This window comes from Anser brachyrhynchus (genome assembly GCF_964034855.1).
Source record: "Anser brachyrhynchus genome assembly, chromosome: 1".
In the NCBI taxonomy this organism is placed as follows: Eukaryota; Metazoa; Chordata; class Aves; order Anseriformes; family Anatidae; genus Anser; species Anser brachyrhynchus.
This window is the reverse complement of record NC_137694.1, coordinates 57,357,580-57,369,610: the sequence shown is the minus strand read 5'-3', so window position 1 is coordinate 57,369,610 and position 12,031 is coordinate 57,357,580. Positions and strand designations below refer to the sequence as shown.

Genomic DNA, 12,031 nt, shown 5'->3' with positions numbered 1-12,031 from the left:
GACACAAAATGCAGTCAGAATAACAGGCTGGTTCGTGTCATGGCTTGGGCACTTGAGATGAAGAATTACTAATGTCTAATCAAATTGCATACATTCCTTAGTGGATTTTATGCTTTAGTTTTTTGGTGGACCTTCCAGTATGTATAAGGAAAGAGAGACTTTGGCAGACACCAGACTACATTCCAGTAACAGCACATTTCACTACAACCATTACAAGCATTTCACGGGGGAGGTAAGCAGTCCCTAATCCCCGCACAGGCAGGAGAGTGAACAAATCATATGGATGTGAACAGGGGGAGGACTGGGGCAGTGTGTACTTGATGCATGAATTAATCACATACATGAGGAATTAGAGATTAAGCAACCCCTGATTCCCAAATCTCTCTGCTGAGACATTGTCCCTTGGGGACAATAGAGAGGGCCCAGCTGGGAGGGGAACACTGCTGTGCAGCTCCAAGTACAGCTTCCACAACTGCTCTTTACAAGACCTGAAGCTAAGACGTATGCTCTGCTCCTAGCCCACAGACAGTGCTGGTGCTGATGCCTTGACCTGGGAGAGTGCTGGTGGCGCATCAGCTCCAATGGCGTTTGGAGTTGTCTCTTAAATTTTCTTTTCAGAAACCATGTGACTGCCTGACAATTGGAGTTCTAGTTAGCAAAACCACATTTCTAAACCTTTTGATCCCAGGAAATAGCTCAAATGCATGAACTCTGAAAGCCTCCAAAAAACAAATGGAAAATCAAATAACAAAAAAAGATTCTAGATATTTAAGAAATTCACAATTTTAAGTCATTCTTGCTATTCTTCCAATTTCCTTTATTCATGAATTCTTTTTCATGAATGCTTGTATTAGGAAAAGCTGTGAGACTTTTGTTGCTGTTCTTGAACTACTTTCTGGCTTTCAGCTGGAAAAAAAACCCACACCTTAAGCATGTAATGAATAAAAATTATACAGTTATTTGATGAGAGGCTAATTCACACAGTCACACACGGGCCTATCAGACTCTACCTTTTGAAAAGACCACCTTAGGCTGCACATGAAAATATTGCTTTAGAACAAGAAGCACAATGGAACTGGAAGACATGATTTGTATTACAATTATCTCCTGTGTGAGCCAAGTACAACATTTTTCCTGACAATGCTGCCAATGGAGTCATAATCTATACCACAAGACTTTTCCAGAAGCATGTACATAGGAGTTCACTGAATAATCATTCCCTGAAAATAAACCAGGCAGCGGGAACAAGTGAATGAGCTGTGCAAGAAGAATGCATGTCAGACAGAGATGGACCCACCTTGTCAATGGCAGGAAATGGTGGGAAGAAGACGGCTGGACAAACAACAGGAATCAATATTTTGAGAAACTTTTTGGCCTCACCAAACCTCCTTCACACTTTTCCCCCTTCCACTATCAATTACCTAATGCCAGGAAAGACGTCTCTGAATATATTAAAATGCCTTCAGGAAATATCTAAAATAAAAGTACCCTGAGGGTCAAGGCTCTAAGAAGTGCTGCTTGCTCTTGCCTGCCAGGTCTGTGCTCTCTTCTTTCCCTCATGTGCTCTCTTCAGTCAATGCAAGACAGAGAATTGGAGAAGACCACCAGAGCCATAGGGTACGACCCATTGCTGCTGCAGGTACCATGTCATGAAACCCTTTCTTAAATCGGTGTACTTATTAAAAGCAGTAATGTCTCCTTCCGCCTCTGTTTAGGCAGCATAAACAAACTCAACTCTCTCAGTCCCCTTTCAGGTCCCCCCTCAGGTCTCCACAGTCATCCCAGTGACCCCATTCTGCACATCTTCTGCTCTGTGGGCATCTGTATCCTGGACAGGTGGTGAGTGTCCCACTCCCCTGGCCACTGCCCACAGTGCCACGAGCTGGCCGATGGGTCTGCAGCTGTCCACGTCTCAGCCCCAGCTCCCCTCCCCTCTTCTGCCGGTGGCACACAGCCACACAGCATCCTTGTGCACAGGGAAAGCCTAACGCACAAGGAGACCCCAACCCAGGACATTTTATGATCCATATTGGAAATCCCAGAGTCACGTGAAATCCTTAAAGCGTGCATAGTTTTGTTTTCTTTGGGACAAGGCAGAGAATGTGGTGAAGGAGGTGTTGAATTAATACCAGTTGCCTCCAGAGATGGAAAATGTTTCACAGAGCATAAGGCCTATGGTACAATTCCTTCTCCTGAGTATACTGTATTTCCTAATGTCTCCTGTCCTCTGGCTAGTGAAGGAGAAAGATGGTCAGAGAAGATAAAACTAAAATTAATATTTAATTTCAGAAGAGTGTCAGCTTCTGTAGCACTTAAAGGTTCTTTAAGCTTAGCTTAGCTTTAGGGCCAACTTACATTATCAAACTTATACTTTTCATTTCTAACAAACAAACAAACAAAAACCACCTAGATTTTGTATTTCCAGAGGAAAAGAGCTGAAGTATACCCTGCAGTATACCCTACAGTTCTCAAAGACAGAAATCTTAAGGCAAGCAAAAGTAACAATGTGGTTCAAAACCTAAACCCCTTATTTTTAGCATAAGTTAGCAGGTGTATTTTTAGACTCGGCTGCTTCTTAAAGCTTAGGGTTTTACCCTCACTGAGTAAGACTTAAACTATCAGGGTTTTAATGGGAATAGGTCAAACAGATTTTCACTTTTTGTTCAGTGATTCATTCAGTCTCTTGAATGACTACCATTGCTACAGAAGGACATATAGTGGAAAAAAAAATCCAGATAACAGAAACGTAATCAAAACTGCCTCCAAAGGAAGTGAGACCCCAGTCCAGGAGAGTATTTACATTTAAGTTTTACTTTTTGCAAACCTATGTTACACTAAAATCAAACCACGCATTTATCTGCCTGACTAATTCTTGCAGGAATACCCCATTTACTGATGGGGTAAAGAGAAAAAGCTGCAGAGCTACACTGTGCCTCACTCTGGGGATTAGCATCAAAGACAGGACTCAGGGATGTCAGTCAGGTTTTTTTGATGCCAGCACTATATTTATGAAAACATGCAGGTGGAAAGATTCATTGTCCCATTAGAGGAAAGACACACTGCATACCTGCATGCAGGGATAATCTCCTTCCCCCCAGTAGTTTTCTTGGCTTTGGCTGTATTTCCTCAGGGGGGTCTTCTGACATCCAGGCTAAGAGGGCAAGTAAGCTTTGGAAAAAGACATTATGCTGGATGAGCTGAAATCCATAAATGTGACTAATGTAACAATGGAGGCTATTAGGGAAGTACAACAGCTCATATGATGAGATACTGCTGGCATCAGTGATCTTCTCTGTGTGCACTATAACTGCGAATGCCTCCAGCCCCCATGGGACTGTTGAAAATAAAAGTCATTCAATAACTCTGCTTCTCTGTGTCCCAGGAGTGGGGCCCTCGCTGCTACCAAAGGCGTTTGGTTCTGCCTCTTTCACTTTACAGCATGGCTTCCCATGTCTCCTTTTCTCCTGCCTCCTTCCAGGAGCACATTTGCTTCCCAGTTTCTCAGCCCTCAGCTGAACGCCTCTCCCTCTGCAGCCAGCAGGGAGGAGAAAATGGAATTGTGTCTGGGTTTCAGTTAAGGATGTGAAGTAACAAATGCTGCAACCTTTAAAGCAAATTAATAGATATGTTTGGGGCATTATGCTGAAGATTAGAAGAGAAGAAACAAAGGTAGAAACAAAGTCGCATTCATTTTAATGAATCACAGGAGAGAGCAGAGGCTGGACAGTATATATACCAGCAGCAGTGCCCCTGACAGCTCTTTCTGCTACTCATTGGCACCAGGTGGTGCCCACAGTGACTCTTGTCCCTTGTTAGTGGTAACAGACTTAGCTAAAGAACAAGGGACTGGGATGGCACTGAGGTCATTCAGTTCATTTCTGTGCTAAATAACCAGAAAACCTTTTTTGAGAGTCTCTAAAACCTATTTTTGTACAAGCTGAGACTTACATACGTGGTTCCTTGAGCCGCTGGATGGCATTTAACAGTCTCTTCCCTGTGGGTTATCCAGTGTCTAAGAACTGATTTCACCTCTGCTGAAGAAGCTTGTAGAAACTTAATATCTTGAAACTCCTGCCTGTTTCTCAAATTCAGCTGAAATCAGCCAATGTCTTCCACGATTTTGGGTGTGGGGGACAGAGAGAGCGAGACAGCATGATCACATACGTCTTGCATTCCTCGAATGACAGCCAAGGGGGAGAGGCATCTCGGAGAGCGGGTAGGGGAGTACAACCAGATTAGATAACTGACTCCCTGCTGCTGAGAGTGAGAGAGGGGGAGAGAGAGAGAGACTGTGCTGCTTTCAGTGCTCCTACTCCACTATAAATAAGTGATGTCGTGACTTAAAAAAAAAATCCCATTTTCCTTCTCTGCTTCCACCCAAACACTACCCAAATGGCTTGCTAAAAAGGAAGGAAGATGTAATAGGGATGGAGATGAAAGAGAAAAGCAGCATGGCAAATTCTTCCTTCAATTTAAACCAAGTATTGAGCATCCTGGAAGAATGGCAAAAAAAATAGCACTGTCAGAAAAATTACAGCAGTTCTTTTTTTCCCAATGTGGTTTTTCAAGATTGTTAAACATTTGGATATTTCCTTTCACTGCTTTCTGCCATTCAAATTTTTTTGTTATTTAGCTTTTCAGATCAAAAGTGTTTTTTTTTTCCCTATAAGGTATTAAAAATTCTCCTAAGGCAAACTGCGTTTCTGGTTGAGGCAATGATATGTGGATATCTGAAGCAAGATCAAATGGAAAGCTGAAAAACTACATGAACTTACTGAGAAGACCAAGTAGTTCAAGAGATCCCTGAGAGTCAAACCCTGATGTGATGCAGAGCTCATCTGGAACTGTGCTAGCCACCACACAGTCTCTATGATGTTCATGGTACCATTACAGTAGTGAAGACTGGTGAGCTGGGAACTCAAAAAGAAAGGTGTGCACCAGCTGGGTAAGCACAGTTATTTCCTGCCTTTTTTTTTTTTCCATAAGAAGATTGTGGAAGAAAGTTATTTTTTCAGGTCAAAAGGGTCTGTGTTCAGCCTCTGTTTTGCTGTTCCACAACACTTTAGAGTCTTACTCAAGAAAGAGCAAGAAGAATAGAGGAAGGCTCCAGACAATCGGGCAAGAAAGGATGGGGAAAAAGGAAAAAGAGAAGGAAGAGGAAGAGGAAGAGGAAGAGGAAGAGGAAGAGGAAAAAAGGAAAAGGAAGAGGAAAAAAGGAAGAGGAAGAGCAAAAGGAAAAGGAGAAAAAGGAAAAGGAAGAGGAAGAGCAAAAGGAAAAGGAGAAAAAGGAAAAGGAAAAGGAAAAGGAAAAGGAAAAGGAAAAGGAAAAGGAAAAGGAAAAGGAAAAGGAAAAGGAAAAGGAAAAGGAAAAGGAAAAGGAAAAGGAAAAGGAAAAGGAAAAGGAAAAGGAAAAGGAAAAGGAAAAGGAAAAGGAAAAGGAAAAGGAAAAGGAAAAGAAAAAGGAAAAGGAAAAGAAAAAGAAAAAGAAAAAGAAAAAGAAAAAAGAAAAAGAAAAAGAAAAAGAAAAAGAAAAAGAAAAAGAAAAAGAAAAAGAAAAAGAAAAAGAAAAAGAAAAAGAAAAAGAAAAAGAAAAAGAAAAGAGAAAAAGAAAAAGAAAAAGAAAAAGAAAAAAAAAAAAGAAAAAGAAAAAAAAAGAGGCAAAAAGCCAGAGTCTGAAGAAAGAAATGCCCTTCACTTGGCCTCAACGATATGCAGAGAGGCCTGAGGTCAGACTTGAGGACTACCCACGACAATGCAGCTTCTGTGTTCCCTTGGTAGACAGTGATCTAAGTGGGGAAAGAGATCATCTCTGCTGTGTTTGAGGTCTGGTGGAGTCAAGAGCAGTTCCCTGCCAGCTACACCAAGGTTTGGTTGCCTGATCTGAGGAGTGGGGAGAGGCGAGGGGAAGCAGCTCGGTCCCTTGTTCATTGTTCCCCAGCTCTCTGCGGGGTTCATTCCCTCAGGCAGAGCTGCAGTCACTGAGAGACTCAACTCTGTTGAGTATTTAACAGGGCTGCAAGGGACTTGGCAATGGTCCTCACCAGCAGAGTCACGCTAGCCTAAAGGTCTTGAAGCAGTTTGGTGCCTCTTCTCAAACATGGTCATACAGCTCATGTGAAGGGTTTCAAGAGACAGGTTGGGAGAGCCTTCCTGAAGGAGTCCTAGAGGAAATGCTATATGCTCTTAGTGATGATGACAAGGGTCGTTACTGGGTCTAACCCCTCAGGGATCAAGAGTTCATTTCTGCCCTTATCCACTCAACAACCATTGGAGACAGGCCTTTCATAAGCAGCTCAGGTGGAATACATTTGAGGGGAAGGACTATGAGGGCAAAGGCAGAGGCTGGAGTTTTAAGGAAGAATTAGTAAGTCATTTTGAAGAGAACCAGGTCTACCTTTAAAGCTGACCCTACTTTGAATGGTATAGGAGGTTGGATCAGAGGTTTGAAGGGCAATTGTTATTTGATTCTATGCTTCAGTGGGAGAAGTACGATTTTTTTTTTTTTTAAATTTTAAAATTTTCCCTTTCTCTTTTAGGACATCTACTGCCACGGCCAGCAAAATAAAGACTTAGATCAGAAAGTGTAAGTGATAATTGTTCTTGCTAACAAGAAGTAACAAGTTTGATACCAATAAAAAGAGAAACATGAAACATTTATTGATAACAGTTGCAAAAACAACCTTCTAACTTTTCTGTCCCACAAACAGCATTTGATCTGTGTTCTCTTATACAGTCCTAGGCAACAGGACAACAGTCCTTTGAAAAGAGAAGGAACAACTTGTCATGGGCAGTGGGTCTTGAGAAAGTCTTCAAAACCATTGCATTAGTACTTTAATACGCACACACATATATAACACAGAATCACCATCTTCATAAAGACAGAAAATATCAGGTCATTCAAACAACATTCACCAGCTTTCTTTACCCATCCAAGCAGTTTTATGGCCCTAAAGGAGAAAAAGCAAGCACATGATTCCTTCATGATCACCAATTCATATCTACATCTCTCTCTCATTATGCTTACTTTCAAATTAGGTACCTGCAAATATTTATTAATAATCATTTCTGTTGTAACAATAACATTCAAAACCTCAGTCAATACGGGAACTTCATTTTGCCAGGCACCACACCAACACAGAGAGAAGGGAACAGTCCCCAGCATGAAGAGTTTTCAATTGAACTGAATGCCTTGTGCCAAGGCTACCAGAGAAACAGAGAATTTGTCCAGTGCCTTGCAGAGCACATCAGACAACAGGTCATGAGCCCTCTGTATTCCTATGGGATTTCAGTGGCTGAAAAGGTTTTGCTGTGTGCAGTTCTTTTCCATATGGAAATCAAAGATTTAAGGCTCAAATCAGGATGAGTCAGAAGACTTCTATAGCTCACATGTGGAACATAACATCACCGACATGCATTGTGGTGTACTGTCTTTTCACCTTTTTGGCACACATATGGATCTGTGAGATAATCTTCCAATGGAAGAAATGATTGTTCCATCATCAAAATGGAAAACTTAATTTTAAGGTGAAATAGTGACTGATTCTGCAAAGGCAGGGAGAGAGGAAATGATATTTTCACTTATGTCTTCCATAATGTTCTAAAATGGACAAATATTAAAACTCATCCCCAGTTGCTTTCTTCTGAAGAACATCTGCAGATTGTTGCTGAGACCTCAGCCTTGTCCACACACATTTCTTACAACCACATTCAGTTGTCACTGACCTGTTCCACGCGGATATCGAATTCTCCATTCACCTTCTTCCCTTGGAAATATTTGGCCCTGCAGAAGAAATGAGAGACATGGGCATGGTTAAAGGTTTGGGGCTCTTATTGCATGCTATTTTGCTTCTGCAGTTCCTTTTTCTGAAGAATTCCTATCCGGGTCACAGCATGTTTTCCTAATTCCTGTCTTCTTTCAGCTTTCTGTTCTCCGGGAGGAACCTGCCAAGCCAGATGAAAACCACACCGGAAAGTTCCTTCAAGGCTTGTGACTTTTACATTTCATTTTCAAGCTGAAAACCAAATGTTCTCCTAATCTTTTCCAGAGCAACAACTCTAATCAATGATTCCTTGCTAATCTCCTTTAATGCACGATCTTTATTCTGCAAAAGAGGGAGTGCCATGTATGGCATGCCATCAGAAACATTTTCTCCTGATATTGAGCAAGGATCTTTATCATCACAGCTGAAATACTTGTAAAGCTTTCTCTCATGCTCTCTCCCTAGAGAATTGTTTTTCCATTGTTTGCCTTTCTGCTATTAATTTAGAGAAATAGCATACGCATCTACAGTGTCATGAATGTAGGATCTCCTGAACCAAGAAACCGTGTTTGGTTTGGAACTGAGCAATGTCACAAGAAGGACCATTTCTTTGCACCTTCCAGCACCTCTGCTCCTAGCTGCCTAAGCTAGATAGACCACAGAGCACTTTCAGGGAGGGAAAAGCTGACAGTTGTGCTGGAGAAGACAGCATAGGAAAAGGGCAGGCAATTTTAGCCTTTTCATCCATATTTGCACATGAAACTTGTTGTATTGATTAGTCAACAGGGAAATTGCCAATAGAATTTCCCCTGTGAATATTTTTCTCAGTTTCTTCCCTTCATCAAACAGACTTCATAGGAGAAAACATGAACTTAAATTACTTTCTCAGACCCCCCTAAAATTTCAGGAAGATCATGTCAGTTCCAAAATGCTCTTCTATTTGGAAAGCGCTGAAAACACAGTTAAGCCCTTCAAGAGCTATTTCCAGAGACAAAGTAACTCTCTGAGTTCTGTTTCCAATTGGCAAAGACAGGATAGAATAAAGAAGTAAAGGAAAATGAGGGGAAGCCGGCTTTGCTTCCTATTTTATAGTATTAGCAAAAAAAGAAGCTGGCTCACATTTTTACTATGTGTCTATTTGTTCCAATAAAAAAGGAGAGACAGTAGGAAGGCAATTTTCCCCATGGCTGAAACACACCAGTTTTCAGCTGAATTCTCCCCTCCTCCGGCAATGTGAAATGTAAATAAAAAAGTTGCTTTGTTTTTTTTGATTCTGGCTCAAACCAAGTCAAAACGTTTTACTTTATTAGGAAAAAATACAAAAAAAAAAAAAAAGTCGTAAGTTTTCTGCTTGGCTGTAATGAGGGCATCTGCGGGCTGTATCGTGCTTCCCTTCCCAAACAGCCCATCCATCAGCGTGGTGCTAATAAGACCTCTGCGTGGATGTTGGTGAGGGATGCTGTAACAGCCAGGTGTGACCAAGACTAAATGGCTCAAACAACCCCCGTCCAGTATGACAAGCAGAGCTCCGGCCACTTTTTCCCCTCTTTTGACTTCACGTGTTGCATGAAAAAAGCAACTCAACAGACAGGCTGAGACATCACACCTCTAACGATAAACAGGAACGCTAAATGTGCTTAATAATTCCGTTGTGTTTCTAGAGGTATGGCTGAGTCTGGCAACATTCCTCGCTCCTAAGCATGGGGGATATTGCTGGAACCAGCAACTTCTCAAAAACTGGAATAAGCTTTAAGTGGGCCCACAGGAACTGGCCTGAAATTTGAAGCGTGCTACTCACTGGTACAAGCTTGTTTTTATTCCCAGCATACTCGTAATATATACTCCTTACCCACATTTATGAAACACACTTCCTCCCTCTATGGCCTCTCTGCTTTGCTGACCAGCTGGTTGCAGACTCCTTGGTGCTGCTTTGCTTCAGCTTGTAATGAAGTGTGATTAGCCATGGTCTTCAGCCCGGTACAGATGGAGCAAAGAGGCTTCCACTGCCTAGTCCAGGAAATTACCCTCAACATAGTTAAAAAATCCTCTCTCTCATCTCCACAACACTGGCTCTGCTCATGGGTAGGCACACAGAGGGCACATCCAGCACAAGGATTCGTTGGAGTGACATCCTCAGGTTAGATGCTGTGTGACCTCTCCTCATCCCTCCTTCCACGCAGGTTGTCCCATCCCGTGTCTCAGGTAACTTTCTTTTAACAGCACAATATGTCACTTTCTTTCAAAGACAGCCCCCAGGAGGGTTAACCTGCTCTGAGTGTCCCTGAAGACTACAGGTGCTAAGCAATTTGCAGCCAAATATTTTGGTCAGCCCATCGTTTTGACACAGCCCAGGGTAAGAATGAAACACTTCTTTCTGAAAACATCTCTGAAATGGATGGAGTGATGTTTTCAATTTGCACCTGGTGTTCCGGAGCCCCTGGCAGTGGAGGCTACCATGCTGAAATGAAAAATGGCTTAAGCCTCACCCTGGAGTCCTTGAAATTAAACTGGAATCATTGCTGATGCTGTGGAAACATCATGATGCCTCCATGGCAAGGGGGAACATCTTTTGGTCAGTACTGCACAGCACAAGAAAAGGCTTCTGATCCCTACCTGCAAGAGTACGGTGCACAATGGATGGAGGAAAGAAGAAACACACTGCTCTGATGGGGATGGAGGAGAAAGACAGGCACTTCTTGCAGGTGAGACATCTGAGAATGCTCTCTCCCCCATATCAATGTGAGCTTCTAGGTGGTGGGCTCCTCCAGACCTATTCCCAGGAATGTGACTTGCTGTGGGGTTATCTAGGCAGCTTGTAATGCAGCCATGAGCCTCTCCCACAAGACCAGCTCAAATCCTTTCTAAGAAGCCTCGAAGTGCCTCCCTTCACCTCAACCACAGCCAACCACCAGCAATAGGAGGAGCATCTCATCAGCCAGGAAGGGGGCTGCCCCGCAGCACCCCCAGCTTGGGACACCAGCCATACAATCCCACCCCTCTCCTGGGCAGCCTGCAGTGCTCTTTGTTTTAAAGCACATCGGACGTTGAAGCTGGCACAGCACAGCGTTATAATTTGGCAATGGAGGGTGTAGATGGGGTGGTGCGGTTGCTGTGATCTCAGCAAATTAGCATGTAAACATGTTGTGATTGATGAAAACTGCACGGCCACGCTCATGAATAGTTCTTGGGTGGGATTGGCAGTGCTAGGAATTGCGTTTAAATGTGGCCACACCAGCTGGGAGAGAGGAAGCACCATAATAAACAGCCAAAGGTCTGCCCTGGCCTCCAGGGGAAGACCTTTCCTTGAACCCCTCTCTCCTTGCAATGAGGAAGCTGCACACCCTGGAAAGGGATAGGTTTTGTGGGTGCAAGGGCACTAGGCAAGCATAACTTCTGCTTTCTGCCTCAGCCCTGACGTGGTTACAGGGCCGCAGGAAAACTGATGCCTCTACTTTTGAAGTAATTTGGAAAGAATAAAAAGCTTGTTTTCCAGAGCTGCCATGAAACAGTCCCCAGTCTGCCTCAGCAACCATGGCTAGAGAAAGCATATAGGTGATTTTTCAGCCAGATACAGAGTGTGTCCTGAATAACAGCAGGGAAAAAAGACACCTGATGGTTATCATCAGTTCACCTGGAATTACCTACATAAGAGAGAATTCATAGAAAATCCATGTATAACTTTATTGGCTTAGGTATCTGTGAAGCATCCTTCTGAGCAAGGGATGTGAGCACCGATGCAAAGCTGCAAACAGCTCTGTAAGGCACTTGAGTACCAGCAGTGAATTTTATCCCTCTGGTGCAACCCACCTGTGAGCAGGATAACTCACACTACAGCCATGAGAAGGCTGCAAAAATCTGTGTGCCCCCTGCCCCCATGCCCATAGTCTGCACACACAGGGATTAGGTCCCTCAGGTGGCACCATGTCCCCTTCAAAGCCTTGTGTGTCCCCAGATCCAGGGGAGGAAAAGTTGTGGGTACATGCGATGGGGTCAACCTGGAAACATGGCATGAGAGCAGCAACCCCTCTGCGAGGCACAGGGGCTTCCAGCTATTCCCACAGCTCCGTTAGCTGAGTGAAGCAGAGGCTATGACACATTACACAGATTTGAAGAGAGGCTGGTGTTTTGTATTAAATTCACGGGACTTCCTCAGGGTATCCTATAGAATGGCTTCTGCATTAACTAATTTTTCAGGATAGGAAGAGATCAAGAATCAAGAGATCAAGCTCAAAGCATCCTATAAGAGACTGCAATGGAGCTGAGGTAACAAA

The 12,031-nt window shown here is 43.1% G+C and overlaps 1 protein-coding gene across 4 annotated transcripts in view; it reads right to left on the bottom strand.

The window, feature by feature from the left end:
* Positions 1 to 12,031, bottom strand: part of SYN3 (synapsin III) — a 235,902-nt gene that overhangs the window by 157,048 nt on the left and 66,823 nt on the right. For all 4 annotated transcript variants that reach the window (XM_080590591.1, XM_080590589.1, XM_080590590.1 and 1 more), the window contains one exon: positions 7,723 to 7,780. In XM_080590591.1, the coding sequence (XP_080446717.1) occupies positions 7,723 to 7,780 (58 nt within the window). The remainder of the gene's footprint in view (positions 1 to 7,722; positions 7,781 to 12,031) is intronic.